This window comes from Eleutherodactylus coqui, chromosome 7, assembly GCF_035609145.1.
Source record: "Eleutherodactylus coqui strain aEleCoq1 chromosome 7, aEleCoq1.hap1, whole genome shotgun sequence".
NCBI classification, from domain to species: domain Eukaryota; kingdom Metazoa; phylum Chordata; class Amphibia; order Anura; family Eleutherodactylidae; genus Eleutherodactylus; species Eleutherodactylus coqui.
This window is the reverse complement of record NC_089843.1, coordinates 84671223-84691263: the sequence shown is the minus strand read 5'-3', so window position 1 is coordinate 84691263 and position 20041 is coordinate 84671223. Positions and strand designations below refer to the sequence as shown.

At 46.4% G+C, this 20041-nt stretch overlaps 1 protein-coding gene across 6 annotated transcripts in view; it reads left to right on the top strand.

The window, feature by feature from the left end:
- JAKMIP1 (janus kinase and microtubule interacting protein 1) overlaps positions 1–20041 on the top strand; it is a 142453-nt gene that overhangs the window by 42321 nt on the left and 80091 nt on the right. For all 6 annotated transcript variants that reach the window (XM_066573301.1, XM_066573303.1, XM_066573298.1 and 3 more), the window contains 2 exons: positions 10413–10697; positions 13113–13607. In XM_066573301.1, the coding sequence (XP_066429398.1) occupies positions 10569–10697; positions 13113–13607 (624 nt within the window). In that variant the 5' untranslated portion in view covers positions 10413–10568. The remainder of the gene's footprint in view (positions 1–10412; positions 10698–13112; positions 13608–20041) is intronic.

Genomic DNA, 20041 nt, shown 5'->3' with positions numbered 1-20041 from the left:
CCTGCATACGGGTGGAAATTCCGCGGCGGATATTCCCGCAGAATTTCCGCCCGTGCCCGCCTGCATAGGATTGCATTAGAAAATGCAATCCTACGCACACAGCCGGGATTTGTCCACTTAAAAACCTGCACAAAAAAACAAATCGCAGCATGTTCTATTTCTGTGCGGGTCTCTTACAGGCAGTAGTGATGGGCCGGCTCAGCTCTGCACATGCACTGGCTGGGCAGCAGCCAGCGCAACACAGAGCAGAGGAGACGCAGGGAGCGGGTGAGCTACAGGGCTGTGCAGGGGCACGGCTTCGCATCACGCTGAGAGAATTCTCACAGTATGATCCGACCCGGCCGTCTGTAGGCGGCCTTACTGGTGCATCTTGTCTCCAACAGAAGAGTGGGTGGAGACATAGGTTGACCTGGTAGAGTTATAGGGGAGGGCCAGGGGACGCCCACAACAGCGGATTGGCTGATACTGGGGCTTCTGGCAAGTGTGCCTGGCGCTGCCCTGGCATCTCGGTTCATCTGTGTTTCTGCCCACAGGTGTGAGTCTTCCCCCGGTGACTTTCCACTCCCAAACCCTATTGCTCCCTATTGGATTCCCCTCCCGTCTGTTGTCACTCACCCTGTCGCTTGTCCCCTCCTGGGTACTGCGCTCTGTCTTCACTCTGCCGTCCCATCAGCGCAGGAATATATGTGACCTCCATGCCTCCTCCTCCTTTACCGCTCTCTCTTCTGCACCGCTCTGCCTTGTCCTCTCTCAAATACTATGCTGTGAGTCTCGGCTACAGGTGGGGCAACTCCAGCATCAGCCTCCCTCAGTCCTGCTGCGCCCACTCGTGCTGCTCCTCAGCTGGGCAGCTCCTGAAGCCGGCTCCATCAGACCACACTCAGCAACCCTAGCCAATCCGAAGCTTGAGGGCGTAAACAGGGTGGATACTGTAATTCCCTATGTTTCCACCCATAGTTGTGGTGGAGACAAGATGCACTAGTACCCTTAATCAGTCCACTGAGCTGAGGAATGTGACAGTTTTTTTAATGATGTTTCTGATCTCTACTTTTCAAGCTGGACATAGAAGCTGCACACATTTTTTTGTTTCTTGTTTTTTCTTTCAGCCTACAAACTGTTATTATGTTTGTTACTACGGAATGCCATTCAGATATGTCTTTTTCAGCCTTACATTGTAATATACAGTATGTCCATCTAGTTCAGCCTATTACCCTGCAACGTTGATCCTGCGGAAGGCAAAAACCCGAATGAGATAGAAACCAATTTTCATTTTAGCAGAAAAAGTTTCTTCCTGACTCCAATTGGAATAATCTCTGGATCATCAACCCTTCTGAAGTAGGCCCCCTGCACATGGGCGTTAATTCCGCGGCGGGATTTCCCACAGAATTTCTGCCCGCGCCCGCCTGCGTAGGATTGCATTAGATAACGCAATCCTAGGCAGACAGCCGTGATTTGTCCGCGCGAAAACACACGGAAAACAAATCGCGGCATGTTCTATTTCTGCGAGACCCGCACAGAAATGTCAGTGGTGACGAGCCGGCTCCTGTCTGCGCATGCCCCAGCTGGTCAGCAGCCGGCACACAGCGCAGAGAGGAGACACCGAGAGTGGGTAAGCCGCAGACCTTTGTAGGGGCACAGAACCACATCCCGCTGCGAGGATTCGACATGGCCATCTGCAGGCGGCCTTAATCAGAGACTTTAACATGTGTTATTGTTACACTCATGAAAAGTGCCCAGGCTACTTTTGTCCTTCTTTTCTTTTTTTTGTTGCCACCACCACGTCCTCAGACAGAGTTCCATAGTCTCACTGCTCTTACAGTGAAGAACCCCCTTCTATGTTGGTGTAGAAACCTTCTTTCCTCTAGACGTAGAGCACACCCCCGTGTTAGTCACAGTCCTAGGTATAAACAGATGATGGGAGAGATCTCTGCATTCTCCCCTGATATATTTATACATGGTTATTAGGTCGCCCCTCGGCAATCTTTTCTTTTTTTTTTTTCTAAACTAAATAATCTTAATGTTAATAATCTCTTTGAGTATTGTAGTCCACCCATTACATTTTTTACTTTAGTTACCCGCCCTTTGAACCCACTCAAGCTTGTATACGTCATTCTTGAGTTCCGGTGCCCAAAATTGCACACCATATTCTTCCTCTTTACAAATAACTGATCAGACCACCCATGGAACAATGCTCTCGCCATGTGCCCCTAGACTTCTTCGGATGCACCCCGTGATCCTATTTGCCTTGGCAGCAGCTGCCTGACACTGGTTGCTTCAGTTAAACTTACAGTTAACTAAAATCCCAAGGTCCTTCTCCATGTCAGTGTTTCCCAGTGGTTTCCCATTTAGTGTGTAATGGTGACATGTATTTCCTCTGCCCGTGTGCATAACTTTACATTTATCAGTGTTAAACCCCATTTGCCACTTTTCTGCCCCCAATTTATCCAGATCGTCTTGCAATCTCCTTCCGTCCTCTTATGTTAATTACTTTACATAGCTTAGTATCATTTGCAAATATTGATATTTTACTGCACAATCCTTCTACCAGGTCATTATTATATTATAAGGAATAAGGCCCAGTACTGCCCCCTGTGGTATCCCACTAGTATCGGTGGCACAAACAGAGTATGTACCATTAATAACCACCCTTTAATTAAAAAAAAAAAAAATCTGGCATTGGTGGGTCCACATTGGCAGACAGTAATGAAAATGCACCGTGCAGTAGATCTCAAAGGGCATCGTTATTGGTGCAGGCTACATGTCTATCAGGCCTCGTTCACACGGGCGACAAAGTCACGCGATTTTGTAGCATTGCTACAATGCTACAAATCGCATTTATGAGAAGCCCACCCATGCTTTCCTATGGGTTACTTCACACATGCAATGTTTTGTAGCATGCTACAAAAACCTCATGGGTCCTGCTATATGCACGCAGCTTGTGAGGTTTTGTAGCTCATGTTTCTCTATGGAGCCTTCCTCTCTGTTGCATCGCATCGCACGAAAACGTGATTTTCATGCAATGCGATGCAACTTTGACAGTAGGAAATCCTACTGTCAAAGCTAAAATTTAAGCCCTGGCTATAGAAAAAAAAATACATACAACACCTCTCCTGCGCTGTCAGCCTGGCAGCATCTTCTCCCCGGGTCCCCGGCAGTGATCTTCTCCTCTTATGGTCGGGGATTCAAAAATCCCCCCTCCTCCTGGCTGTAATTGGCTGACGCTTAGCCAATCACAGCCAGTTCGATGAATGGCAGTGATTGACCCAATCACAGCCATTAATAGAGTACTGGCTGTAAACCTAACAACTTTATTTTTCTCACAATGTAGCAGCATACAAAACATCGCTAATGTGAAAGTAGCCATAGGAAAGTAAGGGCTTAAGGCCTCATGTCCACGGGGAAAATCAGATCCGCTGCAGATTCTCCATGTAGAATCTGCAGCGGGTCCCTCCTGCCCCGCGGACATGAGCGCTGAAAATAACAATAAATAAGAATAAACTCACCTCCCATCCGCTCCGTTTCTTCTCTTCGCTGCGGCGTCATCTTCTGTGCGTCGCGGCCGGATCTTCTTTCTTCGGCTCGGCGGATGTGCAGGATGACGTCGGTGACGTGCCCCGCGCATGCGCCGGCCCGAAGCAAAATGATCCGGCCGCGACTGAGAGAAGATGGCGCCGCGGAGAAGAGAAGAACCGGAGCGTGTGAGTAAATTCCGATTTTTGTCTCCCGCGGATCCGGACGGCTTCCATAGGCTTCAATAGAAGCCCGTGGGAGCCGTCCCCGCGGGAGACCCGCATGAAAATGGAGCATGGTCCGGATTTTTTCATGCTCCATTTTTTTTAAAATTCCTTTTATCGACGATCCGCGGGTATTTATCTACCCCGCGGGTGGTCAATGCATCCCTATGGGGTGCGGATCCGCGGGCAGGAGAAGAGTTAAAATCCACTGCGGATTTTAATTCTTATTTTGCCCGTGGACATGAGCCCTAAGGCCTCCCTCACACGGCAACACAGCATCGCCGCAGGAAAATTGCAGCGATATTGCATCGCTGGTCTGTACGATACTGCTGCGTCTTCTTGTGGCAATACTGCAATTTTGTAACACTGCATAGTTGTGTGACTTTGTAGCACCACATGCGAGGAATTTCGGGGTTGTGGGGGGGGGGGGGACTTGAAATATTAGCCCTACCCTAAAAATAAGCCTCAACTGCAGATAAAAAAGTATACTTCATCTAGAAGAGTTGTCTGGCTCCACTGCAACTTCTTCCTGGTCCCGGCCAGTGTTCTCCATCTCTTCTGGCCGGGGATTGAAAAATCACCGCCTCCCGGAAGTGCTGGCTGTGATCGGCTGACCCTTAGCCAATTGCAGCTAGTGCTTCCAGGAGGCAGGGATTTTCACAATCCCCGGCCAGAAGAGATGAACACTGGCCGGGACCCGGGGTGAAGATGCGGCCGGGCTGACTGCGCTTTTAAGATGTATACTGTTTTTTTTGTTTGTTTGTTTTTTCCCTGCAGCCAGGGCTTAGGCTATGGCTTTGACAGTAGGATTTCCTTCTGTCAAATTTGTATCGCATCGCACGAAAATAGCGTTTGTGTGATGCAATGCATCAGAGGAAGACTCCATAGGAAATACATGGACTACAAAACCTCACGAGTTGCGGGCATATCACAGGACCTGCGAGTTTCTTGTGTTGGGATGTCGCATGCTACAAAACATCGCATGTGTGAAGTAACCCATAGGAAAGCATGCGCTTCACATACATGCGGATTGTAGCAACGTGACAAAATTGCGCGACTTTGTCGCCCGCGTGAAGGAGGCCTAAAGCCCATAACTGTGCGCATCTTTATCCACTACCTGTCAATCTCCTATCTGTCACTTCTGAGTAGAGAGCCACACTAAGCCCTCCTTCACACGTGCAACAAGGTCGCGCGATTTTGTAGCGTTGCTACAATGCTACAAATCGCATGTATGAGAAGCCCATGGTTTCCTATGGGTTACTTCACACATGCAATGTTTTGTAGGATGCTACAAAACGACACAAAAACCTCGCAGGTCCAGCGATATGCACGCGACTCGTGAGGTTTTGTAGCCCATGCTTCCCTATGGAGCCTTCCTCTCTGTTGCATCACATGAAAACGCGGTTTGCATACGATGCGATGCAACTTTGACAGCAGGAAATGCTACGGTCAAAGCTATAATCTAAGCCCGGCCGGGAAAAAAAAACACACATACATCACCTTAGACGAGCTGTCAGCCTGGCCGCAGCTTCTCCCCAGGTCCCAGCACTGATCTTCTTCTCTTCTGGCCGGGGATTCAAAAATCCCCACCTCCTGGAAGTGCTGGCTGTGATTGGCTAAGTGTCAGCCAATCACAATCACAGCCAGTGCTCAAAGAATGGCTGCAATTGGTTCAAATCGCAGCCATTCTTCGAGCACTGGCTGTGATTGGCTAAGCGGCAGCCAATCACAGCCAGTGCTTCTAGCAGCCGGGGAGTTTTCAATGCTCGCCAGAAGATAAAGATCATCAGTGCTGAGACCTTTGGAAAAGCTGCAGCGGCGCCCCGGACAGCGCGAGAGAGGTGATGTATGCTTTTTTTCCCCCCTTTTAGTTACAGCTTATTTTCAGGGTAAGGCTTAACTTTCAAGCCCCTCCCCCTGAAAATCCTCGCATGTGATGCTACAAAATCGCGGTTTTGCAGCGATATCACACAGTGCAGCAATTCGATATCGCTGCGATTGTCTCGCGTCGATGCCGTGTCGCCCGTATGAAGGAGGCCTAAGGGCTCTTTCACAAGGGCGTATTTTTCATCGGTATTTTGTGAGCCAAAACCAGGAGCGGAACTTGGAGAGAGAAGGTAGAATGAAAAGATTTGCATTTCTTCCAGATTTTAGACCCATTTCTGGTTTTGGCTCTCAAAATACTAATGAAATATACGCCCGTGTGAAGGAGGCCTAATAGTCACGTGTTGTTGGGTCTTCTGTCCACACTTTTGTCTACACTTCTTTGTTTTTTCTTGCGATATTAATAGTTTTTGCTTCTTTTTATGGGGACATTATAATATTTTGTACTGTTGTGAGATCCGTTCAGCAATTAACCCCTTAGCAACATAGGACATTCAGTTACATCTTGTGGTTCGGGGTTTGTATGGGAGAGGATTTCTCCCAGCTGACACCTGCTGGCAGCAGCTGTGATCAACACTAATGCTGACTGCATTTGTTAACCCTGTAAATGCCCCCTCTGCGATGCATTGCCATGCCTATGGTTTGATAGAATGCCTAGCTAATGGCGGTATGTATTATGCTGTAGGAGCAATCGCGTTCAAGGCCCTTTTGAGGGCTAAATTAGTTTTATTAGTTAATAGAAAAAATAATTAAAAAAAAAAACATTTGGTATCATTGTGTCTGTAAAAGTCTGATATAGCAAAGTAATGCATTACTCCGTATGGTGAACGTTATCCGAGAAAAAAATAAACGCCAGAATTGGGATTTTTTTTTTGGTTCCCATGGAATAAGGGGTTATTTACATGAGTGTATATCGGCCGTCGTTTTCACGGCCAGGCGATATACGCTTCCATCTAAGCAGTGCCCCCCATCCCTCCCTCTCACAGGCTCCCTGCTTCTGCCCCCTCCCTGCCCGTTGTCCATAGCCAGCAATGGGAGTGCAGGAGAGAGGCATAGAGTCGGTGAGGGGGAGGGAAGGGGGGGAACTGCTTAGATGGAAGCGTATATCGCCTGGCCGTGAAAACTCCGGACGATATACGCTCGTGTAAATAAGCCCTAAAGTTGTCATGTTGCTTCTGACAGTTTACGCCATAAAAACAAGCACACCCCCATACTTCTCCCCCCCCCCCCCACCTCCCAAAAGATGGCAGAATTTTTTCCATAAGTGTTGTAAAAAACCCAAACATTTACAAGCTCTCAGACAACTATATTGATGGGTAAATAAAAGTCAACCTTTTTTTTGAAAGCTGGGAGGAAAAAATGGGGAAAAATTGCCTCGTCGTTAAGGGGTTATTGACTTTTTCTCCTTGCTGACACTTCGATAGTGGCTCCATGTTGCCACCACTAGGGAGTACTTGCCGGTTCTAGTGTAATATGTCTCCACCAGAATAATGTAGCTAATCAGGAGGTTGGTGGCGTTACCAGGGCGGACGCTGTCTATCTCTGTCTCCACCCATAGTTCCAGTGTCGACATATTGCACTAGTACCAAGCTAGAGGCGGTACAACAGGGTACTACAGCCTATATGCCCTTCGTATCACATCTTGTATCCAAGTTAGAGGCAATACAACAGGGTACTAGAGCCTCCATGCCCCCCCCCCCCGTATCACATCTTGTATCCAAGCTATAGGCAGTACAAAAGGGTACTAGAGCCTCCATGCCCACCCATATCACATCTTGTATCCAAGCTACAGGCGGTATAACAGGGTACTAGAGCCTCCATGCCTCCCCCCCCCCCCCTCCGTATCACATTTTGTATCCAAGCTATAGGCAAGTACAAAAGGGTACTAGAGCCTTCATGCCCACCCGTATCACATCTTGTATCCAAGCTAGAGGTGGTACAACAGGGTCCTAGAGCCTGCCTTCAAGTGTTCAGTTTTCCACAATAAATTCTCCTTTTTCTCTGATATCGTTATCACTTACTTATATCAGCGTTACAATCACACAGAAGGTTTCATTTAATTCTGACAGCCCCTTCTCGGGGAGGGATTTTATTTGACAAGGTGTGTTATATTTATATATTATAAATACACACATAGACACCCATTATATTACATGTATAGCCAGAATAACATGAAAAAGTAGAACCCTTGTTTTTAATACCCCATAGGCCGCCTCAGATCCCCTGCGAGAGTTCTTGCAGCGGGACCCGACCGGCGCCCCTGCAGGGACCAGTGCGGCTCTCACCTGCTCCCGCGGCTCCGTGATGTGTCGGCTGCCGGCCAGCTGGCGCATGCGCAGAATGGAGCCGGCACGCCAGGAGTGACATTTCTGTGCAGATAAATTCCCTTTATCTGCAGAGTACAGGCTGCCATGTACCGCATGCAGCTTACATTTGGTTAGTGACGTAGACACAGGCCATCATAAAACAGCCAGCATCTACAGACCAGCAGGGACTTGGACTTCATGTCTGAATGATTCTGCTAGTTTTAATAGGAGGATGTGAAGGGAGATTTGTAGGAGCTGCAGCATAGTGCCGGTAACCCGTTGTACAGACAGCGCAGTATCTCATGGACTACAACGTGTGGATGACAGCAATTAAATGCAGCATTGGCTGTAATTGATGCCATTGTTAGGATGCTTCCTGTGGCTGCTCGGTTGTAGATCCATTTCCAGTACAAATAGCAAGCTGTGTACTGGATTTAATAGTATATAAGCGTACAGTAAATGTATTCAGCAGCTCTTCGGGCTTTAATCTATGTCACACAGCCATTATTGAAAAGCAGAGCAAGCAAGGAATTAAAATGCTGCTATTCAACCTAACAGCAGGCTCCTACAGTCATCATAGGCCCCAGTAAAAGACGGAACAGACTGACTGCGCCACGGATTGTAGGTCCAAAACCCTGTGCCAATTAAAAAAATATATGTGTATAGAGGAGCTGCTTTACTCTATTCACCTGATAAATGATACATTTCTGACTGCACTCTGAGGCCACTAGGGGGAGCTGCAAGCCTACAGATTTCTACTGCTACCATAGTAATGGACCCAGAGCCTTATAAATATGTAATTGGCGAGCAGCAGCGGCCGCAGCAACACAACTGGAGCCCCTTCCAGTAGTAAGGAGCTAAAAAAGGCAGGTCTACGGCAGTCAATCAGCAGCTGTGGGCATTCCCTTTGACTCAGGCCAGCCAACCTATGTCTCCACCCATTATTCTGGTGGAGACATATTAAACTAGTACCAGCTCTAGTACCCTGTTGTACCACCTCTAGCTTGGATGCGAGATGTGATACGGGCAGGCATAGAGGCTCTAGTACCCTGTTGTACCTCCTTTAGCTTGGATACACGATGTGATATGGGTGGAGGCATGGAGGCTCTAGCACCCTGTTGTACCACCTCTAGCTTGGATACAAAGTGTGATACAGGCGGACATGAAGTCTCTAGCAGCCTGTTGTACCACCTCTAGCTTGGATACAAGATGTGATACGGGCAGGCATGGAGGCTCTAGTAACCTGTTGTACCACCTCTAACTTGAATACAAGATGTAATACGGGGGGCATGGAGGCAATAGTGGGTGGGTGTCAAAGACAGTACACGTAATGGGCACTGTGAGATTATATGCTTTTCAGCCAAACCCCTGGAAATGATTCCGCACACACAGGCGTCTGTAACAATGGCGCCACCTGTTTCTTGATGGTGAACAATGAAACAGTTGGAGCTTCTTGTGCTAATCTAAGGATTCTCTCCACTAGTGGTCTGTTGAGGGGTCCTGAGCTTTGTCACTTGTGTGCCCTCATGCATCCACTGGTCCCAACACTTCCTTACAGTCTGGTCAGAACGGCCCGGGTGGCAAGCAGTTCGTTGATACGACCATCCAGCTTCTCACATCCCAATAATGCGCCCACTCCCAAACTCTGTTAACGGGGTGAAATCTCTTCTCTAAGTCGTAGAGGCGTCTAGTGGTCAACAAGCTCTACACAAGTGGAAGAAGAGGTCGCTACACACAAGTAGCCTTTGAGAGCCTTTTATAGTCCAAGGGTGGAACCACTTTTAGGCCGCCTGCAGACGAGCGGGTCGGATCCGGCGGCAAGAATTCTCGCCGCGGGACCTGACCTGAGCGCCTGCAGAGACGAGCGCGTACTCACCCTCACCCGGCGGCCCCGGCTCTTTCATGTTCCGGCGCATGCGCAGACCGTAGCCGGCGGCCAGGGGAGTGACATATCTGCGAGCCCTGCACAAAAATAGGACATGCCGCGGTTTGTTTGCCGCGCGGCCAAACCGCGGCCGTCTGCATAGGCTTATGCAGGCTTTGAGCGGCGGAAATCCCGTCGCGGGATTTCCGCCCGTGTGCAGGCGGCCTTAGGGTCTGGGATGACAAGACCATTCATCTAACCACCCCACAACCCTAATCATGTGTATATTTGCCTGAGATGTATCTGCATGCCGGGTTATGCAACAAAACAACTCCTTCTAGGTGATTGTTATACAAGGACTGTTTTTTTTGTTTGTTTTTTTTGTAAATGTGTAGGTGTAATCTATATATCTATATACTATAGTATGTATATATGTGTATATCAGCATGCATGAAGTTCTAAAAGCATTTTAATTAGTCACAGGTAAAGCAATCACAAGGGTAAAACAGGGCATTCAATACAACAAATCTATAAAGGTGTAGAACGCAAAATGCCAATCTTGTTAGTGCAGCGATGAATGCTCTACAGCCCATCATAACCGTAAGCATCTCTTCTCTTCCGCAGGTGAACAGAGAGAAGGAGGATGGCTAAGAGTCGCACACACAGGATCTGCGAATTAAAAAACAGTTGATATATTTTTTTCCCCCCTCGATGCCAAAGAGATATCAGTTGGAATAGATCTAATCGGTTATATGTGGTGTGGACACAATTGTCGGAAATATGTCAAAGAAAACCCGAGCCAAAGCAGACAAGTGTGAAGTAGAAATGGAGGCATTTCAGACCGCCAATGAGGAACTACGGACAAAGCTCACTCAAATCCAAATAGAATTTCAGCAGGAAAAACACAAGGTACGGCACACGGCGACGACACGATTGTGTTCCACGTCTATGGGGAGCGACGCAGTGTGTCCTTTCCGAAGGCCGTGGCGGGCGGTTTCATGTTTGACATCTTTTCATGTGTTGTCTGGAACCTTCATCAGTATAAAAGAAAATGACCTTATTCTATCAACGTAGACCGTCGGCCTGCAAAAAGTATAAATTATGGGAGATTTATAAATACCGGTGCATTGTCAGGGCGTGTTAATCTAGTGATTGCATGCTATACTCCTACGTGGTGCATACTCTGCTCAGTAGGGGGTGTATTACTTGCCATTATTCTCGGCCTGTCTGCTTGTTCAAAATCTTGTTTTCGGCCTTCTAATGCAGCTACAGTTTTCGAGCTTACCTAGTGTACTGATCACATGAGCAGTGCTGGCCAATCAGAGAGCAGGTATAGTGTGGATTAAGTAGTCTGAAGATTTTGTCAACAGTCTTGGACATCTGCAAATGGGACTCAGAATCAGCAGATCAGAGGGACATTGGCACAAAAGGCCAACAGCATGTAGTAGAACTAAAACTTTTGTCCTGAAATTGAAGGGTTGCTTTTAATACGTTCCTCGTTTTTAATTTGGCTTTAACCCTTTCCAATCCACTGTCTGACCTCTGAAGACATTATGATTTAAGGCTGTACAGCTCTGATGTTGGAAGAAAATCCGTTGGGGTTCTCTTACTGTATATTGCCAGCCTCTCTGCTGTTGGAGTCTATCCAACATGTCACCTCATGCAGTACTGACTTCAGCCAGCAGAGAGCGCCGTTGTATAACGGCAGAAAAAGAGTAAGTACCCTAGGAAAACCAGGATACAAATTGGATTGGAAAGGGTTAAGGAACACTTCTGAGAGCTTTTAGTAACTAGAGCCTGGCCTTCTGCAGTGGAGGTCCACCAACATCCATTGAAGCAGTAGTATAGACAGACTGCTCACTGTATGTAATTAGACTGCTGGAACTTCCTGCTCTAAATGAGAAAAGGAGCTGTTCGTTGTTTTTTTTTTGTTTTTTTTTCCTTTTAGTGCTTAGACCAGTTTTTTCCAACTCCAGTCCTCGGGGCACACCAACAGGTCATGTTTTTCAGGATGCACACTGGCTGTAGCCAGCAGATGGCACTGTTGTATAACCGCAAAAAGAGAAATCCTTTTAGGAAACCCTGAATCCAAAATTGGATTGGAAAGGGTTAAGTCTTGTACACTAGATTTCTGACTTAGACCTGCGTTTTATACATGTGCCATAATTTGCAGCTTTTCTAAGTAAATGCGCCCCAGTGTTTTTGAATGTCATTGACGACAGTATGGCTAATTGCTTCCAGAGACGGAGTTCTCTTTCTACCAGTGAGTTATTAACATAAGTGGGAGATGATGGTAGGAAGGTGCAGAACTGAATCTATTCAGGAGAGAAGAGAAATGCGGGTACATTTTCCTTTGGGTTCTTTGGGAAAAGTAGAAAGTGAGCGCCTTGCTCTCTCCTTCCTCTGGTAGGACTAAGGAGACGGGCAGCTGTGTGCCGCAGGCACAAGCGATTCTCATTTGTATTTGGCTTTTTTGTGAACTGAATTGGATTACCTCTTTAAAGGAAAATATTACAATCTCCAAATCCACGGGTGACCTAACAGTACGGAGATAACTGCCACCGTCCCTCCTCACCGGTTCACTCCAGGATATGTGAACCCTTGGGATCCCCACCAGTCAGCTGACCCTACGGACTGGTGTCAGTACAGCGTCCACATTGGTGGTCCGAGCCGAAAGTGTAATGGACTGCTTCACTGCCACTGAAATCAGTGGGAGCAATCCCTCCTATTACAGTTCTTGCTCTGAGGAGCTGGTGTGTAATAGACTGCATCGCTCCCACTGATTTCAATAGGAGTGAAGCCTTTCTTATTACACTTTCGACTTGGACCTTCAGCCCCGCTGCATTGCCGGTTGTGCTGGGAATCAGCTGTTTAGTGGACCCCCGCTGATCAACTATTCATGGCCTATTCTGAGGACAGGTCATCAAAAGTAAATGTCCGAAATAATCTTTAAAATCATTAAACAGAAAAATCCCTTTTCTGTGCTTTTTTTCCCTTTTTTTTTTAAGGTCCCATATTGTATGGCAAGCAATATACCGAACATTAAAGCTTCCATTGGGAGTTGTCAATTTCCTGCATTACTCCAGGGCTCCACAGTAACATATGGTGCATGCTATATAGTACCCACGAGGGCTCCCACACACTTGTGATTTTTTTTTATTTTTTTAACGCAAATGTCATTGGGACGTTCTAATGTTAAAAACGGATCGCACAAACTTGTGATGCGTTTTTTAACATTAGAAAGTCCCATTGACATTCGCGTAAAAAAAAAATCCCGAGTTTTTATAGTTTAGTAACTATTCTGTAATTATTGTGTATTCTTAGGTGACAAAGCTTCGAGAAAAGCTCCAAGATGCCAAGCAGGAGAGGGAGCAGGAGCAGCACCGACATACTGTATATGTATCCGAGCTGAAAGCCAAGCTACACGAGGAGAAGATGAAGGAGCTGCAGTCTGTCCGGGAGATTCAGATACGCCAGCATGAGCTTGAGGTAGCCCGTGTGGTCAAAATCAAAGACAGTGAAATCCAACGTTTACAGTCCACGGTCAATGTTTTACGAGATGGAGCCGCGGACAAAGTAAAGACGGCTTTATTGAACGAAGCCAGGGAGGAAGCCAAGAGGTCATTCGATAGCGAACGTATTAAATTACAGCAGGAGATCCTAGAACTGAAAACCGGCAAAAAACAACTGGAGGAAACGTTAAACAATGTTGTGCAGGCGGATAAAACAAAGGCGTCGGATTTACGGATAGCGTATCAGACGCATCAGGATGAAGTAACCCGGATCAAGCGTGAATCTGAGCGGGATATCCGCAGGCTGGTGAGTTGTGTTAGGCAAGTTGGCTTACAGTATTTCCCACGTCTACCACTGGTGTGAGCACTGGATTGCAGACGTCTACATCCACTGCTGGTTGTTGGGAATACTGGAACTACAGTTATTGAGCACTGGGTACCATTATTGAATTACATTTTATCGGTTTCTTACTACTCTGTCTCTGTCAGCCTGAAAGGGGTGGTATATAATTAGAAAAATATGGCTGCTTTCTTCCAGCCTACGAACAACGCAGAAGGCCCTTTTGGATCTTCCTTACTTGCTGATCTGATGCAAATTTATTGTTTGTTTGTGTGCAACCTTTTTGAAACCTCCAACATGGCTGCAAGAATTACCATAGGCCAGTCTTTTGGAAAAAGGGTATTCCATCACCAGGATATGCCATCACTTTACGATTGGTTGGTGTCCTACCTCCAGAGCTGCGTCCTCTTCTAAGTTTTCCTCTAGAAATTTGACACACGGGCCATCCAGCTGTGCAAGGAACTACAGTGCACCTTATACACCTGAATGGGGCGACCATGCAGCTCCCTGGTGTCCTGGGGCAGCACTGTACAGGGGAAACTCGGTAAAGTACAAAACCAGTACTGCTGCTCCGAATATGGGCCGCCACCAGTCCTAAAGTCATGCATATCCCAGCAATATGTTATCAGTTTATAAGATGTAAATATCCCTTTTACACTGGCTTCACGCAGGCCGGCAGCGAATACACTAGTTTTTTCCATCAGTTTTAGGCTTTTCTTTTCTCTGTTCGTTATTTTGAAGCAGAGAGATGAAATAAACAGATTCATTTTGTCCCCCATTTTATTTCAATGTGGCTTTACAAAAAAAGCAGAAAGCTTTCAGTTTGGTTTTTCTGGTGTGTTTTATTTTTTTATTTTTTTTTAATGGAACATATAGCTTAACATATATGTAACAGTCTTATAACATAAAAAACTGATACTAAACGGTACAGAAGCAAACTGAAAGCTTTCTTTTAAAGACCCCATTGAAATCAATAGGGAGAAAACTGATACGTTTAATTCTGTTCTACTTCCATCTCTGCTCCACAAACTGAATGGATGGAAGGCCTAAACAGAGGGGAAATACTCGTGTGGATGAGCCCCAATCTGCAGTGGCCAAATTCTGCTGCGGGCATTCTGCAGCGTAAACAGCCTGTGTGCTGGCACCCTGCGGGTATGTCCACACGGGACGGAAGTGTCTGCAGCAGATATTCCGCAGCAGATCCACAGAGTGGAATTTGTGTTAAAGCCACATACATCTATTTGGCGTGGAATGGGACACGGAATTTGGTGCAGAATTCACTGCCTCATTTGATGAGATGGCATTCACACTGAATATCCGGTGCTATAGTTGACCTGCTGTGGATTTAATTTCCGCACCGCATGTTAATTTCAGCAGTAATTTTTATTTCCTCAGCATGTGGCTGAAAGTTGGAAAATTTCGTCCACTTTATTGTTGCGGTAAATGCGGTGGATTTTCTGTGCATGGAAAATCGGCAGCAAATCCACTTGTGCGGACGTACCCTAATTATACCGCAACCTCCGGACCTCCTGTGATTCCACTGAAAATTAATTCAGTTCACCAAGACCCAAGGGTAATCTGCGATTAGTGCAGTAGAACAGCTGGCAGTCCGGGGGTTACAACTGAAATTCAAAGGCCAACTGTGCCAGCAAATCTTCAGTTTGGCCTCCGTCAGAAAGGCGTTTGCAGAAACGCAGCGTTTTTCAATGCTGTGTTTACTGCGGTTTTAGCAGCACTGGCTCGCGTTATGCCAGCGTTTTGGCTGAAAGCACAGCCAAGGAAGCTAAAAATCAGAGCCAGTTGTGATTGGTGCATCAAGCCAGCACCGAGAACCAATCACAGCAATCTTTTGCTGGAGGCGGGGTTCCTAAACCTCACTACCACCAATAGATGATGTCTCAGCAAAGGGGAAGCCTGGAGCAGCGCCGGAGATCAGTGGCAGGGACCCTGACAGCACCTGCTGTGTGAGTATTGCTTTTTTTCCCATCTAGTGTAGCTAGGGCTGATTTTCGGGGTGTGGTTAACGCTGCCAAAAATGCGGCACCAACCTGTGCCGCATTTTCAGCAATGTTGAAATCGCTGCCCATTCATTTCAATGGGCGCCAACGGGCTGAAAACGACCAAAAATAGAAGATGCATCGCTGTCAATGCGCAGCTTTAAAGACACCGTAGTTTGACGCTTGAGTGAGCAGCCCCATTGAAATGAATGGGAGTGTTCTACAGCATCTAGCGCAGCGCTGAAAAGGCAGTGCTAAACGCTGTACAAAAAGGTCTGTGTGAGGGAGGCCTTCCTTTCCTTATTTATTGGTTTTGCCGCCTTCTTATTTCTATTTTAGTTTTTTTTTTTAATTCTGCAGTTTTTAAAATTTGAAGAATATGTGTAGTTGAACGGCAAAGCCATCTGGTATCTTCTATTATACATGGCAACTGCAAAATTACACTCTGAAGCCGTTTACACTGATTACGGATTTTACATCTGTTTGCAGCATATGAGCTGCAGAAAAACAGTCATTTTATAATAAAACTGCTTATTCAGAAGTGAGAATTCTCCAGCGCCCTTCTGTAGGGATCAGCATCTTAAGGCTTTTCAAAAACCATGTGTGCATTTTGTAGGCCACCTCAGGTTTGTGAATATTATATAAATGTACGCAGGGCTCCAGATAGCAAATAAAATGGTCACAAATGCACCCAAAAAATAGAATTTTGTCTCCTAAATTGTTCTAGTGTGCACATACTGCCAAATTTTTTTTCTTTTATCCGCAAGCAAATCTGCACCTAAATTTGAGATCTGCACATGACTTGATTGCGGATTTCATTGAATGCAGTACAAATCCCCCACTTCTCCAACAGCCAGCGTTTGGGGCGGACTTGACAATCTGCATTGTGAAATCCACCTTGATTTTCTGCTTGCGTATAAAAATCACAACACCTGTGGCCAGGTAACCTTAAGGCCGCCTGCAGACGGGCGGAAATTCCGCGGCGGGATTTCCGCCGCTGGAAGCCTGCAGAGGATTGCGTTAACAAACTCAATCCTATGCAGACGGATGCGGTTTGGCCGTGGCAAACAAACTGCGGCATGTTCTATTTTTGTGCACAGAACGTCACTCGCCCGCCGCCGGCTCCAGTCTGTGCATGTGCCGGCTGCCCGGTAGCTGGCATATGAAAGATCCGGAGCTGCGGGGCGCGGGTGAGTACACGCTGCTCTCTGCAGGCGCTCGGGTCGGGTCCTCGCTGCCAGATCTGACCCGGCCGTCTGCAGGCGGCCTTAAAAAGGACAAATGGGTTGAAGCAACACAATTTATTAATACAAATGAATAAATGCTAAAAATAAAACAAAGTTACATAAAAATAGGTGATGTTGCATATAAGTTTTGTTAACAATTCTTAAACAATGTTTACATCAATCCTCAGCACGTGAGCGAGGAGAGAAATCTCCTCCAGCCGCCCCGCTGTGAAGCAACCATACTGGCTCCTATGCAAAAGCCTGTGAGCGAGTACATCGTTTGCCCGACGTTCGTCCTGTCTACATGGGCCTTTTAGACAATGATAGATTTGCATGACTAATTAGACAATCACAAGACACTATAGACAATTGTGGTACTATGTCCAGATATTAACCTGGTTCCAGCAAGTCTATAAGACTTGGTTGGACGATCCCTATGATTTTATACATTAAACATTCATGGCTACAAATAGCCAATTATATTTTCACCCCAGAACTCAACCGTAGACTTGGGAATCAATGGCGGCCAGTTTAAAGGCTATCTTTGACCGCTGAAACCTGACGGCAACATAGCAATCACGACTGTTAACCCTTTAAATGTCTATCAGTTCTGACAGCAGTATTTAAATGTTCTGATCCCATATGGCCCCTTCACGTTGAGATCACAAGATGCCGATCAGTTGCCTTCTGAAGGTCCCCAGGACTGCCATGAATGAGTGCCTATTAAGGTCTGCCTGCGGCACGTTTTGATAGACTGCCTGTCAGAATACAGTAAGTATACTGCAGTACCATGGTATTGTATTATACTGTATGAGTGACCAAAAGTTCAAGTCGCCTAAGGGGACTAATGAAAAATGTCCAAATGAGTGAGTTTAGTTTTTTTTTGACTAGTTTAAAAAAAAAAAATAATTTTAAGCTTTTTTTTTAAAAAAAAACCCTTTCCCCACAAACCCCAGATTGCTAAAATATCACATTTTTAATCCCACACAGTCAACCACGTCAGAGAAAAAATATACACAATGCCAGAATTGCACTTTTTTGGTCACATTGTATCCAAGGTGTCCATAGCTTTTGACTTATCTCTGGTCTAGGGGGGGTTTAGGGCTAAATGTTCATATCCAAGGAAAAGTATCCGAACACATTGCCATCTTTGCTGTGTCTAGAAGATCAGATGTGGTCGGGGTCATCTGAGGGGATTTATGTGGTCTGGAGAGGACGACGAAGTATCTATATAATGTGTACAATGACAATGGAGCAAATTAAATATGACCAAACAGTGTGGAGATTGCTGAGGATAATCTGGTGGCTTGTGCAAAAGGGTTTAAAGACAGGCGTGCCCCAAGCCTCTATGCTGCATCAGATGAAATGAGGCCCCCATGGCAAAACACACAAAAAACACTAATTTTACAGGCATTGAACGCGCCAATACACAAGATACCCAACGCATATTTATTCCGTTGAGACTTGTCTGAAGTGACAGTAATAGTGTCCCCAATAGTAATTGTTCCCTCAATTATCACAGTAGTAATTGTGACCCCCTGTGCTGGACCTCCAACCGGGCAGTAACCTGACAAGCATTGCACTCTCTCTCTGCAGCTCCAGTTGGGTGGTTGCCCTTAGTCTGTGATCCTTGACCTCTCCGCCCAGCATCTGTGTTGCGTACAGGCTGCCATCTGCATGCAGGAACACAGAAGCCGGAGGTCGAGATCAGGGGTGCATAGTCTGATTATAGCAGTGGCGGCTGTCCAACTGGAGCTACGGACCGAGTGAGTTAAATGCTTGTTGGGTTGCTGCCCAACCGGCTCACAGCTGGCAATTATTTTTAACCAGCCATTACTATGGCTAGTAAAAACGAAATACCAGCCTGGTGGCAACTGAAGTGCTGTCCCACTGAGGTCCTGCAGACTGCTACCTTCTCAGGCACCCTCATGGTGCCTCCGGCCAAATGGCTTCAGCCATATACACCTCTTACTCCTGTAGGAGGTGGGACACGCACAGAATACATTTGGTCGGTTTCCCGTAGATATTGGAATCGTGTTCTTATGACCCTATGATACAGACTTGTAGCTCCCCTCATTCTCTACGGTCAGCTCTTGGAGGCTGCCGCCGGAGGACGGTTAATCCTCATACATTGTATGTTGTAGTAGATCATATGGCATTGTAGTTCCTGCCATACAGAAGAGGGGGGACTCAGCATAGTTTCACGGTTGGACCTAGTATTGAGAGTAAAGCATAAGAACAGATTTACAGATTGACATTTGCAGAACTGAACACATCCTACGGTGTTCTCCCGTCACAATGGCCGGTAGCCATGACAACTGCCTGTTACTTTGGATACTATTCCATGACTCATGCAAACTTTAAGAAGCCAAATGCGTTGTCTTATTTCCGTGTTCTCTGTAGGGGTTGAAGAGTAGCTCCACTTATGATTGTATTTTTATTACATTTACGTATAATATTGAATAACTTTGCTTGACTTGTTTTTTTTACTCCTTTTACATCTAGTACGTCACTCACATCCAGAAATAAAAATCATAGAGTTGAGAGAAAAAAATATACAAAGACATAACTCACAGAAAAGGAAGCCAAAGATGCATCACCTGATACTGCAGGCAGACTCAATCGCCGAAAATAAGACACTGTGTTATAGTAATTTTTGCCTCAAGAGGCACAGTGTCTTTTTCTCAGGGGGGTGTCTTATAATGCTTACCTAACAGCTGGCGTTTGGGTCCCTCACGCTGGTCTCCGGCGCTGCTGCAGGCTTCTGTGTTCTCCTGCACACCAACAAAGCAGTTCTTCCTGGTAGTGGGGCTTGAATACTCCGCCTCCAGCAAGCTAATGCTCTGATTGGTTAATCGAGCGCCACGTCAGCCAATGAGAGCAGGCACTTGATTAACCAATCACAGCCATTCATTGAATGACATGATTGAATGGCTGTGATTGGTTAATTGAGCGCTGATTTTCATAGGTTGATCGAGCACCGCGTCAGCCAATCAGAGCATTAGCTTGCTGAAAGCGGGGTATTCAAGCCCTGCTACCAGGAAGAACTGCTCTGTCGGCGTGCAGGAGGAAACAGAAGCATGCAGTAGTAGACAGCCAGATTGCAATATGGAGGCGCTAAATGTTCAGTGCAGACTAATGTGCAGCCACTCATCTCAACCCAAGATTGGGGGAAGGG